Raw genomic sequence first — 27,560 nt, forward strand, 5'->3', positions numbered from 1 at the left:
GCGGCTGGCAGGGTACACTGGAACGCATGGGTGGCGGGACTCTCTCAGCTGGAGTGCGGCAGAAGGTCGCCTCAGCGTCCACAGGACGCACAACCGTGGTTGGTTGTAGGCTAGAGGTTGGTGCAGTGTCAACCTTCTCCGCACGAAAGTCCCGCATCAATGACGGTAACTGAGACTGCATGGTCTGCAGCAAAGACCACTTAGGGTCTACAGGAGCAGGTGCGGCAACAGACGGTGTGACTGCCTGATGCGGTACCGCTTTGCCTCTCTTAGGAGGTGAGCAGTCGTCGGAAACTGCAGCGAGTCCGAACTGACCCAGTGGCTACAACTGGGCCGTTGGACTTGCGCGGAAGGGACCGACTTGCGCTTAATAAGCTGCGAGACCTTGGTCCATGGTTTCTTACGAGAAACCTCTTCCGCAGACGAGAAATAAATGGGCTCTCTCGTCTTTGTGTGGGTGGGGCGATCTTGGGTAGATACGCCCGAAACCACGGAGGGAAACGTCTGTTCGTTGATCAAGGCCTGACGAACCCATAAGTCGTTCGACATTACTTCTCCCCTGGGCTTGGGAGCTTGCAAGAGGTCCTGGACTAGGTGAACGACAGGCACGAACAGACGAACCCTCGGACGCAACACTGTAACACTTTGCGCATATCACTTTATCACTTCGATTTTCTGTTTTGCACTTATTTCACTGAAATCGAAACTTACTGATTTCTACCTGAAACACGCAATTCTACCCTCATTAAAAGGTAGTAATTGCGAAATCAGTCGTATAATGCAGCTCATTAATACTAGCAAAAAACAGAAAACATATACTGTATAAAGATAAAAAATTCAGTGGCTGGGAAAGAGACTAAACACTAGTTCAAATAAACTACGTTTACAATCTCTCACCGCACATAGCCTGGGGACAAGAATAAAACCCTAGAAACGTTTTACCTTCTTCCCCGTACAGCGACTAGGGACGAGAGTAACACGAGAACAACGTTACCCGCTTGAACGGAACGTTTTCTCTCCTCTCTCTCCCTCCGTCTCTATCTCTCTCTCTCTCTCTCTTGATTTCGCACCTAAGAGAAGAGCCCAATTATATATCGTCAAAAAAACATGTTATTTGACTAAAGGAAAAATACTGAAAGGTTTTCCAATAAAAAGTTCCTTTAATTTAGAATTTAAAACATTAAAGCTAAGAAAGAATGAACAAAACGTCAGAATCGATTTACTCTTACTGCAAAGTGAAACCGTGATACACTCTCTCTATCGTAACGATAGAGCGCATGTTGAACGTCCTGAACGTCAACAACTGCGTAGTCTAAAAAACTAAACGTTAGTTCATCTTTGAAAACAGTACGAAGACTATCAAAGAAATTCTTTCATAAAACATTAAATTTAAAAAGTTTTAAATTCTTTAAAGGCTAAATACGATATAACGGGCTCAACGTTGATTAACTTCGGTTCCAAGTTAGGACCGCCTACTATCAAGAAAGGTCGCATATAAACAAAACATAAAAATTATCTTTATATGTTTATAATAAATGGAAAGTTAATCGAAGAGACCTAATAAAGGCGGAGAGATATAAAATATATAGATCTATAACGTGTTAAGCAAAATTACTAAAAACCTAAACACACTTCCGTCTAAGGGAAGGGTCGGCCATTTAAAAGTGAAAGAGAGTCCATACTCTCTTTGTCACCCTAATTAAATCTATCCAAAACGAGTTCAAGTTTTGAGATGAAGATAAAACACCTGCATAGCGAAAGCTCAAAACTAGAATACCTGTAGTGTACTTCACCAAATAGTTGTGAAAACAAATCCAGTTAGTAACAGCGTATTAGTAGGTCTTGCCGGTAGCCCGACAGAGAGAAAATTGGTTCTGTGTTTACATTGAGTACTGAGTACCTGCTAGACAGATGGCGCTGTTGATGTACACCCCCTACCTGCATAGCGATCGCTGGCGTATTTTGAACGTAGAGTTTTCTGTCGAGCAACAGAGTTGCAGCTTATATAATCACCGGCTAAGTTTAATATTGAAAATTGAAACTTTTCCGCTACAACCGACTTCATAATCAATGTTATGCGGATGTCTGATCCACATTATTTTGAGAAGTTTCTACACAATTAGATCAACATCAAATGATTGTGATTCAACTTATAACTTCTAACTTTTAACATACCTTAGTTAAACTCTGACAATTGACTTTGTTAAACTTTATGCATTATCCTATTCATAATACTGTACTCTGATAGATTGTGAACTATATAAAACATAAGAAAATATCTGAGTGTTAAACCTCAAGCCATTCTACACTAAATAAGGGCTAAATAATCTGCATAATATTCATACATACATACATACATATACCAAGGCACTTCCCCCAATTTTGGGGGGTAGCCGACATCAACAAAGAAACAAAAACAAAAAGGGGACCTCTACTCTCTACGTTCCTCCCAGCCTAACAAGGGACTTAACCGAGTTCAGCTGGTACTGCTAGGGTGTCACAGCCCACCCTCCCACATTATCCACCACAGATGAAGCTTCATAATATTCATAAAACAAGGAAAAGGCGGACTTAACAAAATAAACTACAATACCAAAGAAACTTATGACTACTTACGTGATTTCTTGCACTGCATTGGCATTCTCAGCTGTATCAAAATCTATAGTATGTGGTTGGTTGATAAACAGTTTAATAGTCTTAGGACCACAATCTTCGGGGCCCTTGACTCTTAAGCTATGTAACTTGACAGCTTGATTAAATGATATATACAAGATCAGCTGAAAAGTAAAAACATTACAATTTAATATAATCTATCAAAGATTATGTGAATAACAGCAAATTATGAAACTCTCTCTTAACTTTAACACCATTATTTAATCTTTTAGTGTGAGTATTTAAGATATGTGACAGTACAATACACTAACTAACAGCAAAACAAAATCCCTTTAAAGATCTCAAGCATAGGCTTCATAGAAAAAAATTACCAAATGAAAATCTTGTATATGACAAAATACTCAAACAATTACCAAGATAAATAAGGTAACACACCAAAACTGAACTGTTACAATTAACCCTTTTACCCCCCAGGCTATTTGGAAATTTCCAACCCTTAACCCCCAGGGGGTTATTTTTTTCTCAGCACATTTTGCAGTATATTTTTTTTCAAATTGCTCTAACAGCCTTAATTTTTGTCATAGAGAGGTCAGGTTGGTCTCATTCTCTTGGAAAATGCCTGAATTTTCTCGATAAATTATCAAAAATATGAATAAATTTTTATAGCATTTTTTTGCGTGGAAGTACCGGTACGTCCATGGGGGTAAAGGGATGGCTTTTCTGAAACGTACCAGTACGTCCTTTGGGGGTAAAAGGGTTAAGAGTGCAACCTATCAAAATTTAATCTAGAATTCAACTTAAAAGTATTTTGTATTTTTCTTAGATATACAAACCAGTCTTTTAAAATAGGGAATGTCTTTAGCAGTCCTAGAACAGCTGTTAAAACCATAACGAGGCAGTTAACAAAAGGGGTAAGCGAGTGCGTAGCCCTGGCCACTTCCTTGTCAGACTCCCCATTTCTAACTTTTAGCTCTCGACTGAGAGCAGTGCTTGAGTTGGGAAGTTCATCAGATTTGTATAGGTAGGAAAAATAATTAAGTTAAATTTTTTTATTTTTTCCTTCATACAAGGACCTTTCATCCAATAAATTAGGGAGACGGACTTATTGATGAGAGGGCATCCACTTAGAACAAAAATAGTTGGTCCAGTTTCTCCACTGACATCGTACTAAAGAGTAGGCTGATAGAGCCTGGCCTCTACTTGGTACTCGGTCAATGAAAGAATCTTTCTCCCCAGATGCAGTCTGGAATGATGACCAATAGTTTTGGTTTTTATCCAACCATCATCCTCTACCTTGTTGAGGGATGACTGGGAGAACTACTATTCACAGATCTAGTCTAACAAGAATGCTGCTCAGGAGAGTAGCTTACCAACAACTACGTCAGATCCAGTATGTAACGATACAACCGCTTCATCCCAACGTAAGGGGAAAGAAAGCAGCAGCAGATGTACCAGTCATTCCACATTTCATTCAGACTTATATTTACAAGTTACCATAAAAATGCATTTATCCAATGTGGGAGCTAGGCTGGCTTTACAGTTACTTGAGCAGCTACCACAGGGACAAGAAGAAGTGTTTAGGGACTTGTGGGTATACTCCCTTAAAGTTTGGCACTTCCAAACGTTTGCCTTCATTACCTGGCCGACTACTAGGTTCTTTCAGAAGGTGAAAATGGGAATAATACCCGTAACATTGGGGGCTCTCATCCAAACTGGTATTTCGACCCCAATGGCAGTCAAGACATGTTTTATTGATCGTCTCACAAAGTGCCAAGTACTAAGAAAGTCATTGACACTCAGGCCCAAGATATCAAACAGGTTCCAGGTTTTGGCTATGAATTCAGGTACAAAACTACTGTGTATTTCACGGACCATGACACCCTTTTTTTTTAATATAACTAATGAACTAGGCTTCTGATTAATGTGAAACTGAAACCACCAGAGTTTGAGACACCGACCTAATTAAGAAAAATGGATTCAAGCATCTAATCCGCATTATTGTCTTACTTTATATAGAGAAATGTCATCTAAATTCTGTGGTTATGGCGAGAACGGAAATTAAGACCTGGCAACTAGGAGCAGAATGACGTATGTTAACTATGACGTGAGGCCCGTGACGTTTACACCTGCCACGCCCCCTCATTATATCAGTACAAGAAATTATATATAATTAAATCTTTGATAGAGATAAGGTGTTTTTATTTTTCAATACAGGAATGCAGTCATTATTGTGTTGAAGTTATGGAATGATTGTTGAGGATGCGCACATAACATGGTCATTATAAATATTTAATATGGCTGAGGATTGGATGGAGGTGGAAGAATAGTAATACTTTATTAACAATAAATGTATTGTACATAATTAGTAATATAACAACTAACATTATAATGAATAAAGTTACAAGACTGAAATAGAATATATATATATATATATTTATATATATATATATATATATATATATATATATATATATATAGTGTGAGAGAGAGAGAGAGAGAGAGAGAGAGAGAGAGAGAGAGAGAGAGAGAGAGAGAGAGAGAGAGAATCTGATAATGCATCATATTCAACTATATATGTCCGTGATGGAATGGCATTAAACATGACAACATGATACCAACCTATTCAATCCAATTTTCAGTTTATTGTTGTGTTGTTCCCTCTTGAAGTATGTTAAGAGTCGCAACACAAAAGCATTACGACAACCTTGTGGACAATGGTGAAGCATTCTAGACATGATATAAAATGTCAATAGTAGTCAGTGAGCAAAGTGTCAGCAGGAGCCTTGTCAATGACCGTATGTACCAGGCGTGTACCTTCCCTAGCGCGATCACCTCTCTGACTGCCTTCTGAGATTTTAATTTTTTTGTCTTCTTTTCGTAAAATTAACTATTAATTAAATAATAAACACAAGTGAGTCTAAAAATTAGTTTATTTAAATATAATAACTAATCAGTATCTTTAGATTCCATCAAAGAGCACTATAATTCACTACAACTTATATATCTTTTAATAACCATACAGAAAGGGGGGCGTGGCAGGTGTAAACGTCAGGGGCTCATGTCATGGTTGACATACGTCATTCTACGCCTAGTTGCCAGGTCTTAATTTCCGTTCTCGCCATAACCACAGAATTTAGATGACATTTCTCTATATAAAGTAAGACCATACTGCGGAGTAGATGCTTGAATCCATTTCTCTTAATTAGGTCGGTGTCTCAAACTCTGGTGGTTTCAGTTTCACATTAATCAGAAGCCCAGTTCATTAGTTATACTAAAAAAAGAGGGTGTCATGGTCCGTGAAATACACAGTAAAGGAGACCTTCCAACACTCAGCGTAGGTTATTACATAAGAATCCATACAATCTGTTTACTCCCTTTCACAATGCTAAGGCTAGCAAAAAGAGTCTTGAGATTTACATCTCAGTATGACAACCCTCTCAAAGGCTCGTACAGGGTAAGCATACGAAACTTAAGGACATGGGTTGCATCCCTCTCACGTCCCCTTAGTGGGAAAAACTATGTGAAATTCCTCAAGAATATACCACTACAATGAGGAGGGGTGCCACACCCTTCATTCAAATAGACTCTGCTCAAGGTTGAGCATTGGCCTTTCACAACTGCGACTCACAGAGGTGCTTCTCTCGGCGAGGATCGATGAGGAAGTCCGTGATCTGTGCTACAGATCCTCTAAGCGGAGAAGTACCCCTTCTAAGATACCTGTTGCATAATCTTCTTCTTTGTCTGCATCTTTTCCCATTGCATAATATGGCCCACTTTTCCTATTAGACAGCTATAGAGAACTATTGTAAATACCAATACATGTGCAGTTCATTACGAAAAGTTTTTCACTCGGAGAAGATGCTGAATAGTCTCTAACCATGGAGTGCTAGTAACTTCACAGATGGGTGGTACTTCTGAAGGTGCAGCCGACAGAAAATTTTGTTCAATGGGGGAATTACTATGGGCCCTGAGCTAACAGATTGGGATTAACACCCAGCTCATCAGCTAGCAAATAAGGATGAATGGAGAAAAGATGTAAGCGTTCGGATGATCCTGGAGTTGTGGAAAGTGTCCTCACACACTGCTGATGGGTCTGGAACGGGGGGAAACAGAACACTGTGAATTTCTTGCTTAGCCGTGTGGCGAACAGGTTGATTCCGTGAGACCCACAAGGCAAGAAGCCTTTCTGTTATGCGGGGATATAGGGACCACTCCAATTCTACAACCTACCCCTGGTGACTAAGTGTGTCTGCAAGTTTATTTTTCTTCCCTGGGTGTATATGGCTGACAGCTCTATGATGTGGTATGCTGCTTAAAAGGGCATCTGCTTTCTTAATTTGCAAAAAGGGAGAAAAACCGGGCCACCTTGTTTGTTGACATAAGTTACTAAGGTGGTGTTGTCACTCATCAATTCCACCAAGTGCCTCATCAAAATAAATGCCTTTCGACACACCATATACGCTGGTTCTTCCACTAGTTCCTCTGTTTCCCCTACACATATTACTTTCATATCCACCCAGATATTTTCCACTCTGTTACCCTGTCCAATCTCTAAGTTCGCCTTTCCAGTTGTCTCTTTCTCACAATCCTCCTAAATTGCTCACCCACTTCTGTTTCAAGGTCCCAAACCTTAAATCTAGATCTCCTTTCTCTTCTCGGATTTTCAACTAATTTTAAAATCCAGCACTACCAGTCTATGTTGTTTAACATATGCTTCCCACAAAATCATTTTACAGTTCATCACATTGTTTTTTACCAACTCCTCTTACCAGGATGTAATCTATTTGGCTTTACACTCCATTTTCATAAGTTATGAGGTGCTTATCCAACTTTTTGAAACCAGGTGTTCATATATGCCAATTAAAAAAAAAAATAAGCAAACTCTAATATTATCATTATCATTACTAGCTAAGCAACAACCCTAGTTGGATAAGCAGGATGCTATAAGCTCAAAGGCTCCAACAGGGAAAATAGTCCAGTGAGGAAAGGAAACCAGGAAACAGATAGAATAGTGTACCTGAGTGCCCTATAAAGCAAGACAGTGCAAGACGACCATGGTACAGATGCCATGGCACTACTCACGACTAGAGAAGAATTATTTGATTTTTGTTCTCCTAGAACAGCTGCTTACCATAGCTAAAGTCACCTCTACCCTTGCCAAGAGGAAAGTAGCCACTGAACAATTACAGTGTAATACTTAACCCCTTGAGTGAAGAAGAATTTTTTGGTTATCTTATCGTGGTCAGGTGTATGAGGAAAGAAGAGAATGTGTGAATAGGCAAGACCATTTGGTGTACAGAAAGTCCACAACTTACAAACTTAATTGGTTCCAAGAAGCTTTTTGTAAGTCAAATTTTGTTGAATTTTAGCCTAAGGTAGGCCTAACCTGAATCCCATGCCTCTGATTTCCAGCTGCAAAAGTTAACAAATAGTCGGGTTTCATATGAAATATATATCAAGTTATTACAAATGACGTTTTGCTTACTGTATTAAAGGATATAATATTGTTTTGTTACAGTATTTATTTATCTTATCTTTGTTATTTTCAGTTGGATTTGTGTTCGTATCTCCAAATGTCTGTAAATTGAGGACCTTCTGTATATCATTATTATTACTTGATAAGCCACAACCCTAGTTGGAAAAGGAGGATTCTATAAGCACAGGGGCTCCAACAGGGAAAACAGCCCAGTTAGGAAAGGAAACAAGCAACAATAAAATATCTTAAGAAGAGTAACAACATTACAATAAATATCTCCTATATAAATTATTAAACCTTTAACAAAACAAGCGGAAGAGAATTAAGATAGAATAGTGTGCCCGAGTGTACCCTCAAGCAAGAGAACTGTAAACAAAGGAAAAATGAGCCCTAACCAGCGAGGGATCCAATAATAGAACTATCTAGTCAGTCAAAGGACCCAATAACTCTCTAGTGGTAGTATCTCAACCGATGATCAAGACAAATACATTGCAGTATCGCTATATACCTGTTCATCTGTGTCCGACTCCAAATAACCCCCTCCGGAGGACAGAGCTTCCGTAAATGGATGATCATCGCTCTCATTCAAGCACTCGCATCCGGCTTTACTGATCATTGGTATCAAGTCAATCTGGAAGAGAAAAATAAATATTCTTAATTCAATGAATAAGATTTGGAGGATGTATGAGGATACTTAAATTTATCTACTTCATTTTGCATAAAATTGTAAATACATAAAAATTAATATTTTCTTAAGCCTTTTGTTGTAATTTTATGTATATAGATTTTCACTGGTTTCTTAATATAATCTATAGGGAAAGTTTAAACCAGCTTTATAATTCATATGTCACTTTCTTCTGAACATCCAGTAGTTTGAATATCTAATACAGTACATTACTCATGCCGAGACTATACATGCACTTTATTTTATTTTCATTAAGTTTCTGTTACATTACTGAATCTTATACTGTTTCTTGGTCATCTATATAAAGTACTATATTACTACATTTAAATAGGGCCAGAAGACCTGACCTATTACAGTCTGCTATTTAAACAAATTGTCAAACTGGATAAATGGTTTAATACATCAACAGATAATCTATATTTTAATATCAAATCTGAATACTCTCTTATATCTGAATAAATCTAAATTCTCATCATTATTGGCACAATGAACCTTGAGTTATTAAATAATTTAAATACTTTGTATCTTATCTTATAAAAATAATTTAGATTATCAAAATAATGTGAAGACATTTAATACAGTACATTTCAATAGTTATGGTGTTTTATAAGGCATGCATCGTAAAATAAGAAAAAAATTATGGTACACGTGTTATTAACTATATTTTATTCGCAAGTGTTAATGAAAATTGAAGTAAAAAAATTACAAATGAAGGATAAGAATTTGTAGTATGCAGACCATAAGATATTATTCATATAAGAAGTATTTCTTCTTCATATAGTATGAAAATTCTCTTAATATCAAGTAATTTGTCAAACATACGCTCACATACTAAGAGAATATGTACTTCATGGTAAAATTATTTAAATCTATATAAAAAAGGAGGAAAATACAAAGAAGATATGTTTTGTTCTAACCTATACCTAAGATTTTATTACTGTATAATAAAAATTGTAAACAAAGCAATTACAATTATTTTGCTCAGAAAGACTAAGGAGGCTTTTGTCACATCTAAAGGGATTAAAATGAAAATATTAACGGGATTAGGTAAATGCGCTTGAAGTAGGGCGGCGGTTGCCGACCTATGACCTCATCTCCACGATCCCTTGGCAGTGTGCGAAGCAGTTTGAACTGACGTGTCATTGTTTGATATCTGCTGACCCAAGCAAACGTGTACTGAATCTGTTTCCATGCCAACAGGTACACTGGGGAAAGGGGACGGAAAGGGGATGGAGAGGAGGCGAGAACCGGCAGGATGCAGTTGCATCACCTGCCACCGCTACCAAAAGGCCAGACATGCCCTCATAACCCCCAGGAATGTGTGAGAAATAAGAACAGCTAGGAAGCCAAGAGGAGTTAGAGGGATTTTCAGGTTAAGCTCAAGTCGTGAGTGGCAACCCTTAGTTAACCCATCAGTCATGGTAGGCTTATCTCAGCTATGGCAAGCGTTGATACGCAACAAGACACCCAATATTATAAGTATTTGTTATTAATCGAACTGTTTCCCGTTAGTCTGTTCTCCCCAAGTGTGTGTGTAAATTAAAAGTGATTTATTATCATCTTCCATTATTTTTAATCAACGTTAAATTGTTTCAGTAATCTAAGTCAGCGAGAGACTTATATTCCTTCTGTTACGTAATTGCAAAGATTTAAAGTTCTATTTATTCACTTTGAAGAAGATTTCAGCTCATGTTTCTGTGAAAATTAACTTAAGACAATAAATTCTCTTAGGATGTAAAAGTCGTATCATCATTTATTATTTAATTGCCACACGTAATGACGCTTTCAAATAAAGTTACTGCCCTTAATATTTCCTGCCGCCTTATTTTGTTCACATAAAATTACCCTACGAGGTTTGACTCGCTTTCAACATCTTTATCTCTCTCCACATCTTTATTAATTTTCCTATTTAACAGAGGTATCAAGGTTTTTCCTATCTACACTACAACAGTATTTCACGTTAACTTTGAATTTCATCGCAAGGAAGTTTACTTATTAGTTTTGGTTCAAACTCCATAAAAAAACTCAATATAAATACATAATTCAAAAGCTCATTATCAAAATCTAATGTGTCCAGTATAAACAAAAATTAAAGGAACAGCAAATTTTACAATAAGTTTCTAGACATAACTCCTCAGATTTAAACACACTGAAAAGGTGACATGATTCCTAGAACTAATTGCAAAATATATTCTATTCCTTGAATTTGTGGTTTTTCATATCTAAACAACATACTTATTACAGTATAGCCTTTTGATAATTTATTAGGATGTACTGTGACACACTCAAGACCATAAACCATTCTTAATGGTAAATATCCTGTCTCCTCATTCCCATCTTAAAGAGCAACTACTTGAATAATCTTTTCATACTGTCATGGTTTCTGGCACCATTTGACAATCATATGATCAATTAAATCCTAACCTTTATATTATTTATACTTTTTAAATTGTGAAATCCACCATTCCTAATTCACTTTGTAATGTTGATAAGTTTCAAGATTTGCGTAACTTCAATGGGCTTCACTTCCAATGCTACGCCTCATTCAAACTATTTTCAATCACATCTTTTCTTCAGTTAACCTGTTTTTCTCTCACTTATTTCTTTACATAGTACTAAGCCTGTTTCTTTGTTCATCTTCCTGCTTCACAGACAACTTCCTATGTTAGAGAAAAGGGAACAGTGACAGGGGGTGCCCTGAGAGTACACTCTGAAACCACACACTCCCATAAATTGACGAACCTGTGGGTTGTGATTAGGAAAGGGAGAGGGGTTGGGAAGAATGGAATCTGTGTGCGCATGTGTGTATATCTATTTAAATATTCAGACGTCATTTTTGACAGGTCTGGTACACTCGTAGTAAATATGTTTGCTTCCTACAAAATTGTCAAACAAAACTGATTAAAACATCCTTACATGACCAGGAACTCCAGAATCCTCAATCTCTTCCTCGGCACCATCGCCATAATGCTGCCGAATTCTTGCTTCAAGGGCTTCGGCATCGGCTCCCTGTAGACTAACAAGCTTTGTCTGGAAAAGAGTAAAATTACAATAAAAATTTTACCTTAAAAAAAAAAGGTTAACATTTTCTATGAGAAAAATATTTACTATAAACATGGCTTTAATCCTATCATTATGACAGAATCACACCAACCAAATTGAAAAAACAATTGGTAATCGTCTGACAGCTTGGAATGAAAAAATCAAATTGCCAATAATCATTTAGTTATATACAGTACTGTATAACATAAAACATTGATGCTTAAACACCATTGCTGAGAACCACAACAAATCGAGTGCAAATTTCAAAGAAAAAGGAAATGAAACACTTTTCAATTTTTGACTTGGTGCAGCACTTGCAAACATTAACATTCTATCCCTTCTACTTGTGTATCATCACAGCCTTTTCCTACTATAGTCCATTTCTTTTATCGAGGCAGATCTGCACCGACTTGCAGCGGTGCCCTTTTAGCTCGGAAAAGTTTCCTGATCGTTGATTGGTTAAAATTATCTTGTCCAACCAATCAGCGATCAGGGAACTTTTCCAAGCTAAAAGGGCACCGCTGCGAGTCGGTGCAAAAATGCATCGCTAAAAGAAATTGACTATAGTCACTCCATCTTAAAGATACTGTTATCATCCTTATTATAGCCAAGGTACAACCCTGGTTCAAAAGGCAGAATGCTACAAGCCCAACGGCTCCAACAGGGAAAGCAGCCCAGTGGGGAATGGAAATAAGGAAATGGCACATAAACTATATATAAGCATTGAAATGAAAATATACAACATTTTAAGATCGATAACGTTAGTAAAATAGATCAGTCATACATATACTATAAAACGAGACTTATGTCAACCTGTTCAACAAAAAAATAATTTACAAAAACTTTGAACTTGTGATGTTCAAACGATTCAACTGTCAGATTAGGAAGATTATTCCACAATCTGATCAAAGTTTGAATAAAACTTCCAGAATACTGTGTAGCATTGTGCCTCATGATGGAAAAATAGTGAAAGTTAGGCTTAAACACATACCTAATACTATGTAGAGGATGGTACAGTTTGCGAAGATTTGAATGTATGTGAATGTTTGAATTATGGAAAATCTTATGCAACATGCACAAAGAACTAACTGAATGACAGTGCAATTGATATCCAAATCAAGAATAAGGAATCTAATAGACCACAAGTTTGTAACCATCTTATGAAGATGAGAATCAGCCACTGAAGACCAGACCTGGAGAAAAACACTCAAAATAAGGTAGAATGAAAATATTAAAAAATGTCCTCAAGATACACTGATCACCCAAAAGAAGAAACAGACAGAATGTGCTTCTCAAAAATATAATTTTGATATCTAAAACCACACCTAGAGATGTAAATGAGCTGTTTATAGTTAAGGAGATATTGTCAAGGCAAAGATCTGAATGGTGAGGAGCCACTCTCCTTGACCTACTTACAATGATACTTGTGAGTTTTGTTAAGAGGTCAACTTCATCCCCCAAAATATGCACCATGCACTAATTTTAGCTAAATATCTATTAAGGGTTGTGGTGGCCGATGTGATAATGTCCCTGATTGGTGAACACCAGACTGGGGTTCGAGTCCCACTCAAACTCGTTAGTTTCTTTATTCGCTGCAACCTCACCATCCTTGAGAGCTAAGGATTGGGCGTTTGGGGGAGCCTATAGGTCTCTCCACTGTGTCATCAGCACCCATTGCCTGGCCCTCCCTGGTCCTAGCTTGGGTGGAGAGGGGGTTTGGGTGCCAATCATAAGTATTTATGGTCACTCTCTAGGGCATTGTACTGCTTGATAGGGCTATGTCACTGTCCCTTACCTTTGCCATTCATGAGCGGCCTTTAAAAGTTTAAGGGATTCAGCCACCATAGGTCTACATTCAGAAGATGAAACTGATGCTGAGAGAGTAGCATCATCTGCATATATGAGGAGCTTGTTTTGTAGCCCAAATTACACATTATGTGTGTATAGTATGAAAAGTAAATGAGCCGAAAATACCAATGTCGCTGAATACCAGATACTTATATTACATTCCTATACTCACTATGGTGCCCATCAACAACTACTCTTTGCAATCTACTACTTAAAAATTTAATAATGATATTAAAAAAAGACCCACCTATTCCCGTAAGTTCAAGTTTGAAAAAAATTGTCTCATGATTAACACGTTCAAAGGCAGCATTATAATCAAGGCCAGTTATACTGACTTCCTGATCACATTTAACCCTTTTACCCCCAGGCTATTTGGAAATTTCCAACCCTTAACCCCCAAGGGGTTGTTTTTTTCCCTGCACATTTTGCAGTATATTTTTTTTAAAATGATATTTTAATTATAAAATAAATTTTTGAATATACTTACCCGGTGAATATATAATAGCTGCTGCTCAGCGGCTCGACAGAAAACACACTCAAAAACTCGCGAGCGATCGCTATGAAGGTTGCGGGTGTGCCCACCAGCGCCAACTATCGGCCAGATACCACTCTTGCATGTAAACAAACCCTTCAATTCTTCTCGTCCCGCTGCGTCTCTATTGGGGAGGAAGGGAGGGCCTTTAATTTATATATTCACCGGGTAAGTATATTCAAAAATTTATTTTATAATTAAAATATCATTTTTAAATATTTAACTTAGCCGGTGAATATATAATAGCTGATTCACACCCAAGGCGGTGGGTAGAGACCAGAGTTAATTAAGTTTACAGCGTATATACTAAGAGTTTTTGACAGTTATCAATATAACAAAACCAAAATATATAGGTACCTGGTAAGGAAGTTGACTTAGACGATTACTCTGCCTTGTAAGTCTGTCTTCCTCACGAAGCCCAGCGATCCTCTTAGGATGCTGAAGGACTCCCAGGAGCTGAAGTATGAAGGGTTGCAACCCATACTAACAGGACCTCATCAAACCCCTAATCTGGGCGCTCTCAAGAAATGACTTTGACCACCCGCCAAATCAACCAGGATGCGAAAGGCTTCTTAGCCTTCCGTACAACCCATAAAAAACAATATTAAAAACATTTCAAGAGACAGATTAAAAAGGATATTGGAATTAGGGAAGTGTAGTGGTAGAACCCTCACCCACTACTGCACTCGCTGCAACGAATGGACCCAGTGTGTAGCAGTCCTCGTAAAGAGTCTGGACATCTTTCAAGTAAAATGACGCGAACACTGACTTGCTTCTCCAAAAAGTCGCGTCCATGATACTTTGCAGAGATCTATTTTGCTTGAAGGCCACGGAGGTTGCTATAGCTCTAATTTCGTGCGTCTTAACCTTAAGCAAAGATCGGTCTTCCTCATTCAAGTGGGAATGAGCTTCTCGTATTAAAAATCTGATAAAATATGACAAAGCATTCTTTGACATAGGCAAGGATGGTTTCTTAACTGAACACCATAACGCCTCAGATTTACCTCGTAATGGCTTAGTACGAGCTAAATAGAACTTAAAAGCTCTAACAGGACATAACACTCTTTCCAGTTCGTTGCCTACGATCTCTGATAAGCAAGGAATATCAAAAGATTTAGGCCAAGGACGAGAAGGCAGTTCATTTTTGGCCAGGAAACCAAGTTGAAGAGAACAAGTGGCTTTTTCTGTAGAAAAGCCGATGTTCTTACTGAAGGCATGAAGTTCACTGACTCTTTTAGCCGAGGCCAAGCACACCAGGAAAAGAGTCTTAAGAGTGAGATCCTTCAGGGAGGCTGAATGTAATGGCTCAAACCTGTCTGACATGAGGAACCTTAGGACCACGTCTAAGTTCCATCCAGGAGTAGCCAAACGACGTTCCTTAGAGGTTTCAAAAGACTTAAGGAGATCTTGTAGGTCTTTATTGTTGGAAAGATCTAAGCCTCTATGCCGAAAGACCGAAGCCAACATGCTCCTGTAGCCCCTGATCGTGGTAGCTGAAAGGGAGCGAACTTTTCTCAGGTGTAAGAGAAAATCAGCGATCTGGGCTACAGAGGTACTGGACGAGGATACAGATGCTGACTTGCACCAGTCTCGGAAGACTTCCCACTTCGACTGGTATACTCTAATGGTAGAAGCTCTCCTCGCTCTTGCAATCGCACTGGCTGCCTCCTTCGAAAAGCCTCTAGCTCTCGAGAGTCTTTCGATAGTCTGAAGGCAGTCAGACGAAGAGCGGGGAGGCTTTGGTGTACATTCTTTACGTGGGGCTGACGTAACAGATCTACTCTTAGAGGAAGACTCCTTGGAAAGTCTACCAGCCATCGAAGTACCTCGGTGAACCATTCTCTCGCGGGCCAGAGGGGAGCAACTAACGTCAACCTTGTCCCTTCGTGAGAGGCGAACTTCTGCAGTACCTTATTGACAATATTGAATGGTGGGAATGCATATAGGTCCAGATGAGACCAATCTAGAAGAAATGCAACTATGTGTATTGCTGCTGGGTCTGGGACTGGAGAGCAATAGATTGGAAGTCTCTTGGTCATCGAGGTTGCAAAGAGGTCTATGGTGGGTTGACCCCAAGTCGCCCAAAGACTCTTGCACACGTCCTTGTGGAGGGTCCATTCCGTAGGAATTACCTGACCCCTCCGACTGAGGCAGTCTGCTAAGACGTTCAAGTCGCCCTGGATAAACCTCGTTAACAGGGAGATGCCTCGATCTCTTGACCAAATGAGCAGGTCCCTTGCGATCTCGTACAGCGTCAGGGAGTGGGTGCCTCCTTGCTTCGAAATGTATGCCAAGGCTGTGGTATTGTCGGAGTTGATCTCTACCACTTTGTTTCGAAGGAGACTCTCGAAGTTCATCAAGGCCAGGTGGACTGCCAAAAGCTCCTTGCCGTTGATGTGCATGCTCCTCTGACTTGAGGTCCACAGACCTGAGCATTCCCGACCGTCCAGGGTCGCACCCCAACCCAAATCCGACGCGTCTGAAAATAGTACGTGGTTTGGGTTCTGAACTGCTAGGGAAAGTCCCTCTCTCAGACTGATATTGTCATTCCACCAATTCAGGCATGCCTTTACCGGTTCGGAGATCGGGATTGAGACCGTCTCTAACGTCTTGTCCTTTTTCCAGTGAAAGGCTAGATGGAACTGGAGAGGTCGAAGGTGTAGCCTTCCTAGCGAGACAAACTGCTCCAGGGATGATAGAGTTCCTACTAGACTCATCCAATTCCTGACTGAGCATCGTTCTCTCTTCAACATCAGTTGGACTTTGAGCAGGGCTTGCTCTATTCGGGGGGCAGACGGAAAAGCCCGAAAAACTATATATAGTAGGTTGGCCTGGGCACCAGCCGCCCGTTGAGATACTACCGCTAGAGAGTTATGGGGTCCTTTGACTGGCCAGACAGTACTACATAGGACCCTTCTCTCTGGTTACGGTTCTTTCCCTTTGCCTACACAGACACCGAATAGTGTGGCCTATCCTTTACAGATTCTCCTCTGTCCTCATACACCTGACAACACTGTGATTACTAGACAATATCTTCTTCACCCAAGGGGTTAACTACTGCACTGTAATTGTTCAGTGGCTACTTTCCTCTTGGTAAGGGTAGAAGAGACTCTTTAGCTATGGTAAGCAGCTCTTCTAGGAGAAGGACACTCCAAAATCAAACCATTGTTCTCTATTCCTGGGTAGTGCCATAGCCTCTGTACCATGGTCTTACACTGCCTTGGGTTAGAGTTCTCTTGCTTGAGGGTACACTTGGGCACACTTTTCTATCTAGTTTCTCTTCCTCTTGTTCTGTTAAAGTTTTTATATTTTAAATAGGAAATATTTATTTTAATATTGTTACTATTCCTAAAATGTTCTATTTTTCCTTATCTCCTTATTTCCTTATTTCCTTTCCTCACTGGGCTATTTTCCCTGTTGGGGCCCCTGGGCTTATAGCATCCTGCTTTTCCAACTAGGGTTGTAGCTTAGCATTTAATAATAATAATAATAATAACTGGACTGCGAATCTCCATCCCTAAATACAGTATAGTTTGGGATGGAATCAGCTGAGACTTTTCTAGGTTGACCAAAAGTCCCAATTCCTTGGTCAGATCCAATGTCCAATGAAGATCCTGCAGACAGCGATGACTGGACGAGGCTCTGAGAAGCCAGTCGTCCAAGTACAGGGAGGCTCGGATTCCCGATAAATGGAGGAATTTTGCTACATTCCTCATAAGCCTCGTAAACACGAGAGGAGCAGGACTTAGGCCAAAGCACAGGGCCCGAAACTGGTATACCACATTGTTGAAAACAAACCTCAGAAACGGTTGGGAATCTGGGTGTATGGGGATGTGGAAGTATGAGTCTCTTAGGTCGAGAGAGACCATCCAGTCTCCCTTTCTGACCACTGCTAAGACTGATTTCGTGGTCTCCATGGTGAACTTTGTCTTCGTAACAAAGACGTTGAGTGCACTGACGTCTAGCACCGGTCTCCAACCTCCTGTCTTCTTCGGTACTAGGAAGAGACGGTTGTAAAACCCCGGTGATTGAAGGTCCGAGACTTTCACCACCGCTCCCTTCTCTAGCAAAAGAGACACTTCTAGGTTCAGGGCTTGTCTCTTTGACTCCTCTCGGTACCTGGGAGAGAGGTCGATGGGGGAAGTCGCTAGAGGAGGTTTGCTTACAAATGGAATTTTGTACCCCTCTCTGAGCAACCTCACAGATTGTTGGTCTGCGCTCCTCTTCTCCCAGGCCTGCCAGAAGTTCTTCAGTCTGGCACCTACTGCTGTCTGAGGCTGCGGGCAGTCAGACTCTGCCACGTGAGGACTTGGCTCCTCTCTTTCCCTCGGCACGAGTACTTCCCCTGCTGGGAGCTCTGCCACGAAAGTGCGGAATAAATCTGGACGCCGGAGTGTCTATCCTAGGTCTAGCAGAAAAGGATGTCGAAGGAGTCCCTTTGCGAGCAGAGGACGCCACCAAGTCATGGGTGTCCTTCTGCACGAGTGAAGAAGCTATGTCCTTAACCAATTGTTGCGGGAACAAAAACTTTGATAAGGGAGCAAAGAGCAGTTCAGATCTCTGACAGGGAGTAACTCCTGCCGACAGAAAAGAGCAAAGGGACTCTCGCTTCTTTAAGACTCCCGACGTAAAAGAGGAGGAGAGCTCATTGGAACCATCGCGGATGGCTTTATCCATACAGGACATAATCAGTAAGGAGACATCTCTATCAGCCGATGAGATTTTCCTACTTAAGGCTCCCAAACACCAGTCAAGGAAGTTGAAAACTTCAAAGGCTCTGTAAATGCCTTTCAGCAGATGGTCAAGGTCCGAGGAGGACCAACTAATCTTCGAGCGTCTCATGGCTAGGCGGCGGGGAGAGTCTACAAGGCTTGAGAAGTCACCCTGGGCAGAGGCAGGGACTCCCAAGCCGAGAACTTCTCCCGTGGCATACCAGACGCTCGATCTAGACGAGAGTTTAGACGGAGGGAAGGCAAAGGCCGTCTTCCCCAAACTCCTCTTGGTTTCCAACCAGTCGCCTAAAAGCCGTAAAGCTCTCTTGGAAGAGCGAGAGAGCACAAGTTTTGTAAAGGCTGGCATGTTAGCAGGTACGCCTAGAACAAACTCAGACGGCGGCGAACGAGGAGCAACAGCGACGAAGTGATCGGGAAACAACTCCTTAAAAATTAACATGACTTTCTTAAAGTCCATTGATGGAGGAACTGTTCTGGGTTCGTCTACATCCGAAGGATGATCATCATGCTGAGGGTCAGCAACGTCCTCATCTGAAGGATCCTCATCTGACAACTGCTGAGAAACAAGCAAAGGGGTTGGCAATGCTTGACACGCAGCGTCCACACGCACTGGTGCATTAGTAGCGGACCAGGACGCAACGTCATGTAACTGCTGAACAGTCTGTGAACTGTCAACAACAACAGGTGCGGGAGGACGCTCGGCGTCCACTCGAGACTGTTTTGACTACCTAGTCTGAGCAGTCAAAACAACTCTAGACTGCGGTGGTTGACGCTCAGCGTCAAAACAAGTCAACTCCGCTGGTTGGCGAATGTCCTGAACGTCAACCGGAGCATTAGGAAGTGGCCTAACGTCCAAATGCGGCTGAAAATCAACACGTGACCGCATCGAGTGAGGCTCTACATATCGTGACTGACGTGACTTAGCTACGCCAACGTCAACAGGACGCACAAAGGTTCGTTTGGGCGGCTGAAGGCCAGGATCTCGATGAGATAAACGGCTAGGCTCAACGTGAACCTTATCGGCAGAATAGTCTTCCATAAGGGAGGCGAGCTTAGTCTGCATGTCCTGCAGTATAACCCATTTAGGGTCCACGGGAATGGGTGCGGTAAACGACGGGGTTAACGTCTGAGACGGCACAACCTTGCCTACACCAAGACTCTCTGAGCCTGTGTAACGTTGCTGCTTAGGCGGCGAGCAGTCATCCGATGACTGCAACGGGTCAGAACTGTCCCAATGACTACATCCAGGACGCTGGACCTGTCCTGAAGGGACCGACTTTCGCTTAAGGGGCCTAGAAACCTTGCTCCACGGTTTCTTATGCGTAAAGCCTTCGGATGACGAGGAGAAAATGGGCTCTCTCGTCTTATGGTAGGGGCGATCTTGGTGAGATACGCCTGATACCATAGAGGGAACGTCTGTTCGCTGATCAAGGCCTCTCGAACCCATAAGTCGTACGACATTACTTCTCCCCTGGGCTTGGGAGCTTGCAAGAGGTCTCGGACTAGGTGAACGACAGGCACGAACAGACGAACCCTCGGTCGCAACACTGTTCACAACACTTTGCGCACTAATCACTTTCCCACTATTTTCCGCTGTGGCACTCTGACACTTAAGCTCTTTAACGTCAGCCATGAGTTGATTACGATCAGTTGCTAACGCTTCAACTCTTTCACCCAAGGCATGAATAGCACGTAACATGTCTTGCATAGATGGTTCCTGAGTGCCAGAAGGGGGGTTAGGTACAACCACTACAGGGGAAGGATTAGGGTCAGGGGCATGTGGAGAGGAAAAATCTACTGACCTAGAGGAACTCCTCCTTACCCTATCTCTCTCTAGCCTACGAGCATACTTATCGTATTCGAGCCAATCGAATTCCGAAAGGCCCACGCATTCCTCACACCGATCTCCCAATTGACAGGTTTTACCCCGACAATTGGAACACACAGTATGTGGATCGAGAGAGGCCTTTGGAAGACGCCTATTACAGTCCCTAGCATTACACTTACGAAATCTAGGGGCTTGTGAAGCGTCAGCCATTTTGAATTAGTCAAAGAAAGTCCAAAAAACAATCCAAGTCATCAACAATTAAATCTGTCCAATAAAGAGTTCAAGATTTTAAGTTGAGGAAAAACACCTGCAATGCGAAAGCTCAAACCAAAATGAAGTACTTCACCAAATATGTTGAGAAAACTCCAGGTTATACAGCGAGTATTGATACGTCTTGTCGTCAAGGTCGACAGAGAAGAATTGAAGGGTTTGCTTACATGCAAGAGTGGTATCTGGCCGATAGTTGGCGCTGGTGGGCACACCCGCAACCTTCATAGCGATCGCTCGCGAGTTTTTGAGTGTGTTTTCTGTCGAGCCGCTGAGCAGCAGCTATTATATATTCACCGGCTAAGTTAAATATTTAAAATTGCTCTAACAGCCTTAATTTTTGTCAGGTTGGTCTCATTCTCTTGGAAAATGCCTGAATTTTCTCAAAAAATTATCAAAAATATGAAAAAAAAATTTTTATAGCATTTTTTTGCAAGGACGTACCGGTACGTCCATGGGGGTAAAGGGATGGCTTTTGTGAAACGTACCAGTACATCCTTTGGGGGTAAAAGGGTTAACTGGACAGTATTCATCAGGGCTACAGGTACCAGACACATTAACCTTATGGAATAACATTACAGTAACAATTTTCTAACTAGTGCAAAACTAGCCTCTCTTTGGTAATTTACAAAAAAATGTTATTTTCATTAGTAAAATAAATTTTTGAATATACTTACCCGATGATCATGTAGCTGTCAACTCCGTTGCCCGACAGAAATCTACGGTCGGGATACGCCAGCGATCGCTATCCAGGTGGGGGTGTACACAACAGCGCCATCTGTGAGTAGGTACTCAAGTACTTCTTGTCAACAAGAACTCAATTTTCTCCTCGGTCCACTGGTTCTCTATGGGGAGGAAGGGCGGGTTCTTTAATTCATGATCATCGGGTAAGTATATTCAAAAATTTATTTTACTAATGAAAATAACATTTTTCAATATTAATCTTACCCGATGATCATGTAGCTGATTCACACCCAGGGTGGTGGGTGGAGACCAGCATACATGTTAACAAAGAAGCTAAGTATCCCGTATTTCATTTTATCAGTTATTCAAAATAACAAACATAAAATAAATAAGTACCTGGTAAGGAAGTCGACTTGAACTATTACTCTGCCTTTTTTAAGTACGTCTTCCTTACTGAGCCTAGCGGTCCTCTTAGGATGCTGAACGACTCCTAGGTGCTGAAGTATAAAGGGCTGCAACCCATACTAAAGGACCTCATCACAACCTCTAACCTAGGCGCTTCTCAAGAAAGAATTTGACCACCCGCCAAATCAACCAGGATGCGGAAGGCTTCTTAGCCGACCGTACAACCTAAAGAACAACAATAAAAAGTATTCAAGAGAAAGGTTAAAAAGGTTATGGGATTATGGGAATGTAGTGGCTGAGCCCTCACCTACTACTGCACTCGCTGCTACGAATGGTCCCAGGGTGTAGCAGTTCTCGTAAAGAGACTGGACATCTTTGAGATAGAATGATGCGAACACTGACTTGCTTCTCCAATAGGTTGCATCCATAACACTCTGCAGAGAACGGTTCTGTTTGAAGGCCACTGAAGTAGCAACAGCTCTCACTTCATGTGTCCTTACCTTCAGCAAAGCAAGGTCTTCTTCCTTCAGATGAGAATGTGCTTCTCTAATCAGAAGCCTGATGTAGTAAGAAACTGCGTTCTTAGACATCGGTAGAGAAGGCTTCTTGATAGCACACCATAAAGCTTCTGATTGTCCTCGTAATGGCTTTGACCTTCTTAAATAGTACCTAAGAGCTCTAACTGGGCAAAGTACTCTCTCAAGTTCGTCCCCCACCAAGTTGGACAGGCTTGGGATCTCGAACGACTTAGGCCAAGGACGGGAAGGAAGCTCGTTTTTAGCCAAAAAACCGAGCTGCAAGGAACATGTAGCCGTTTCAGATGTGAAACCTATGTTCCTGCTGAAGGCGTGGATCTCACTTACTCTTTTAGCTGTTGCTAAGCACACGAGGAAAAGAGTTTTTAATGTGAGGTCCTTAAAAGAGGCTGATTGGAGCGGTTCAAATCTTCATGACATTAGGAACCTTAAAACCACGTCTAGATTCCAGCCTGGAGTGGACAACCGACGTTCCTTTGAGGTCTCAAAAGACCTAAGGAGGTCCTGTAGATCTTTGTTGGTGGAAAGATCCAAGCCTCTGTGGCGGAATACCGCTGCCAACATACTTCTGTAACCCTTGATCGTAGGAGCTGATAGGGATCTTACGTTCCTTAGATGTAACAGGAAGTCAGCAATCTGGGTTACAGTGGTACTGGTTGAGGAAACTGCATTGGCCTTGCACCAGCTTCTGAAGACTTCCCATTTAGACTGATAGACTCTGAGGGTGGATGTCCTCCTTGCTCTGGCAATCGCTCTGGCTGCCTCCTTCGAAAAGCCTCTAGCTCTTGAGAGTCTTTCGATAGTCTGAAGGCAGTCAGACGAAGAGCGTGGAGGTTTGGGTGTACCTTCTTTACGTGAGGTTGACGCAGAAGGTCCACTCTTAGAGGAAGAGTCCTGGGAACGTCGACTAGCCATTGCAGTACCTCGGTGAACCATTCTCTCGCGGGCCAGAGGGGAGCAACCAACGTCAGCCGTGTCCCTTTGTGAGAGGCGAACTTCTGAAGTACCCTGTTGACAATCTTGAACGGCGGGAACGCATACAGGTCGAGATGGGACCAATCCAGCAGAAAGGCATCCACGTGAACTGCTGCTGGGTCTGGAATCGGAGAACAATACATCGGGAGCCTCTTGGTCATCGAGGTAGCGAATAGATCTATGGTTGGCTGACCCCACAGGGCCCATAGTCTGCTGCAAACATTCTTGTGAAGGGTTCACTCTGTGGGGATGACCTGACCCTTCCGGCTGAGGCGATCTGCCATGACATTCATATCGCCCTGAATGAACCTCGTTACCAGCGTAAGCTTTCGATCTTTTGACCAAATGAGGAGGTCCCTTGCGATCTCGAACAACTTCCTCGAATGAGTCCCTCCCTGCTTGGAGATGTAAGCCAAGGCTGTGGTGTTGTCGGAGTTCACCTCCACCACCTTGTTTAGCTGGAGGGACTTGAAGTTTATCAAGGCCAGATGAACCGCCAACAACTCCTTGCAATTGATGTGAAGTGTCCTTTGCTCCTGATTCCATGTGCCCGAGCATTCCTGTCCGTCCAGTGTCGCACCCCAGCCCGTGTCCGATGCGTCCGAGAAGAGACGGTGGTCGGGGGTCTGAACAGCCAATGGTAGACCTTCCTTGAGAAGAATGCTGTTCTTCCACCACGTTAGAGTAGACCTCATTTCTTCGGAAACAGGAACTGAGACCGTCTCTAGCGTCATGTCCTTTTTCCAGTGAGCAGCTAGATGATACTGAAGGGGGCGGAGGTGGAGTCTCCCTAACTCGATGAACAGGGCCAGCGATGAAAGTGTCCCTGTTAGACTCATCCACTGCCTGACTGAGCATCGGTTCCTTCTCAGCATGCTCTGGATGCATTCTAGGGCTTGATTGATCCTTGGGGCCGACGGAAAAGCCCGAAAAGCTCGACTCTGAATCTCCATACCCAGGTAGACAATGGTCTGGGATGGGACGAGCTGGGACTTCTCTATATTGACCAGGAGGCCCAGTTCCTTGGTCAGATCCATAGTCCATCTGAGATTCTCCAGACAGCGACGACTTGTTGGAGCTCTTAAAAGCCAGTCGTCTAAATAGAGGGAGGCTCTGATGTCTGCCAAGTGAAGGAATTTCGCAATATTCCTCATCAGTCTGGTAAACACAAGAGGTGCCGTGCTTAGGCCAAAGCACAGGGCTTGGAACTGGTACACAACCTTTCCAAAGACGAACCTTAGGAAAGGTTGGGAGTCTGGATGGATGGGGACGTGAAAGTACGCGTCTTTCAGGTCTAACGAGACCATCCAGTCCTCCTGCCTGACCGCTGCTAGGACCGACTTCGTCGTCTCCATCGTGAACGTCTGCTTGGTGACAAAAGCATTGAGAGCACTGACGTCCAGCACCGGTCTCCAACCTCCTGTCTTCTTGGCTACCAGGAAGAGACGGTTGTAAAAGCCCGGGGATTGATGATCCCGGACTATGACCACCGCTTCCTTTTGTAGCAAGAGCGACACCTCTTGTTGCAACGCTAGCCTCTTGTCCTTCTCCTTGTAGTTGGGAGAGAGGTTGATGGGAGACGTAGCTAGAGGGGGACTGCGGCAGAACGGAATTCTGTATCCCTCCCTTAGCCACTTCACAGACTGAGCGTCTGCACCTCTGCTCTCCCAAGCTTGCCAGAAAGGTCTTGAGTCTGGCTCCTACTGCTGTCTGGAGAGGAAGGCAGTCAGAACTTGCCTTTTGCGGACTTGGAACCCTTCTTGGACTTGCCACGGTGACTGTCTGCACGGGTACCTCCTCTGCTGGAGGCTCTGCCACGAAAGGGCGGGATGAACCTAGATGCAGGTGTGTCAACTGCTGCAGGGCGGAAGGGTCTAGGAACGGAAGGTAAGGTTTTAGTCTTACGTGCAGAAGATGCCATAAGATCATGAGTATCCTTCTGGATAAGCGAGGCAGCCATCCCCTTAATCAGCTCCTCCGGAAACAGACACTTGGAGAGAGGAGCAAACAACAACTCTGACTTCTGGCAAGGAGTGATACCAGCCGATAAGAAGGAGCAAAGATGTTCTCTCTTCTTAAGGACTCCTGACACATACGAAGCCGCAAGTTCACCAGACCCATCCCGAATTGCTTTGTCCATGCTAGACATGATCAGCATGGCCGAGTCCTTATCTGAAGGGGAAGTCTTCCTGCTTAAGGCTCCCAAACACCAATCGAGGAAGTTGAATATCTCGAAGGCACGAAAGACTCCCTTCAACAGATGATCTAAATCGGAAAAGGACCAGCAGATTTTCGAACGTCTCATAGCCAACCTGCGGGGAGAGTCAACCAGACTTGAGAAGTCGCCCTGGGCAGAGGCAGGAACTCCCAAGCCGGGTTCCTCTCCCGTGGCATACCAGACGCTCGACTTAGAAGCAAGCTTGGTAGGCGGAAAGACGAAAGAAGTCTTTCCCAGTTGCTTCTTGGAATGCAACCACTCTCCCATAACCCTCAAAGCTCTCTTAGATGATCTGGCGAGAACAAGCTTGGTGAAGGCAGGCGCAGCAGACTGCATGCCCAGAGCAAACTCGGAGGGAGGAGAACGAGGGGTTGCAGACACAAACTGCTCAGGATACAAGTCCCTGAACAAGGCAAGGACTTTACGAAAGTCTAAGGAGGGAGGCGTAGACTTGGGCCCTTCAAAATCAGAGTGAGGTTCATCCAGATGTGCAGCTTCGTCATCCGATACACCATCATCCGAAAGCTGAGTTGTAAGTGGCAAAGGTAGAGCAGAAAGCTGAACGGCTGAATCCGGAAGTACGGGTGCATGCGTACCTGCGGATCCAACATCATGCCGCTGCTGGTCGGTCTGCGAGCTGGCAACAACAAAAGCAGAGGGCTGGTGTGTGGGAGGGGCTGCAGTGGGTTGAGGAGCATGCGGTATGGTAAGCAGAGCATGCTGTAAGGTATGCGGCTCATGCTGCATGGTATGCGGAGCATGCTGTAAGGTATGCAGAGCATGCTGCATGGGCTGAGGAGAATGCCGCATAGTGCTGGAACCCGGCAACTCCTGATGCGGTAGCTCACGCATGTTAGCAGATGGTGCAGCAAGAACATGCGTCTGGCAGGGAGGACTGCGCATCGGTGGTGGAGCTCTCACAGGTGGAGTGTGGGAGCAGGCAGCCGCAGTATCTGCTGAGCGCACAACCTCGGCGGGTTGTAGGTTAACAGGAGCAGTGTTAACCTTTTCAGCATGATACTCCTGCATGAATGCCGCAAGCTGAGACTGCATAGTCTGCAGCATGGACCACTTAGGGTCTACTGTGGTTGGAGCAACAACAGACGGAGCAGTAGCCTGTTGAGGGACCACTCTACCTCTCTTGGGAGGTGTGCAGTCATCAGATGACTGCGGCGAGTCCGAACTGACCCAGTGGCTACACCTGGGCCGTTGGACTCGCTCGGAAGGGACCTTACGTTTGAGCGGTCGTGAGACCTTGGTCCACCGTTTCCTCCTGGAAACTTCTTCCACAGACGAGGAATGTAAGGGCTCATTCGTCTGTATGTGGATGGGACGATCCTTAACAGATACGTCCGCAACCACTGAGGATACATCCGTGCGCCGATCAAGGCCTGCCGAACCCTTTGGTCCTTCGACATTGCTTCTCCCCTGGGCTTGGGAGCTTGCAAGAGGTCCCGGACTGGGAGGACGACTGGCACGCACAGATGTACCCTCATGCGCAACACTGACACTGACACTTTGCACATCACTAGCACTAACACTTCCCACTGCACTCTTCGCTTTCAGCTCTCTGACATCTGCCAAGAGCTGATTACGGTCATTAGCCAATGACTCCACTTTGTCACCGAGAGCCTGAATGGCACGCAACATATCCGCCATTGCAGGCTGAGCACTCGTAGCCGGTTCGGGAGTCACCACCACAGGGGAAGGAAAAGGTT

General features: G+C 42.9%; 1 protein-coding gene across 1 annotated transcript in view; it reads right to left on the bottom strand.

The window, feature by feature from the left end:
* Txl (Thioredoxin-like) overlaps positions 1–27,560 on the bottom strand; it is a 77,367-nt gene that overhangs the window by 22,316 nt on the left and 27,491 nt on the right. Inside the window, exons 3-5 of the mRNA XM_068375662.1 lie at positions 11,691–11,804; positions 8,598–8,720; positions 2,617–2,777 (exon numbers count right to left, since the gene is read on the bottom strand). Of these exons, the coding sequence (XP_068231763.1) occupies positions 2,617–2,777; positions 8,598–8,720; positions 11,691–11,804 (398 nt within the window). The remainder of the gene's footprint in view (positions 1–2,616; positions 2,778–8,597; positions 8,721–11,690; positions 11,805–27,560) is intronic.

This window comes from Palaemon carinicauda, chromosome 6 (assembly GCF_036898095.1).
Source record: "Palaemon carinicauda isolate YSFRI2023 chromosome 6, ASM3689809v2, whole genome shotgun sequence".
NCBI classification, from domain to species: Eukaryota; Metazoa; Arthropoda; class Malacostraca; order Decapoda; family Palaemonidae; genus Palaemon; species Palaemon carinicauda.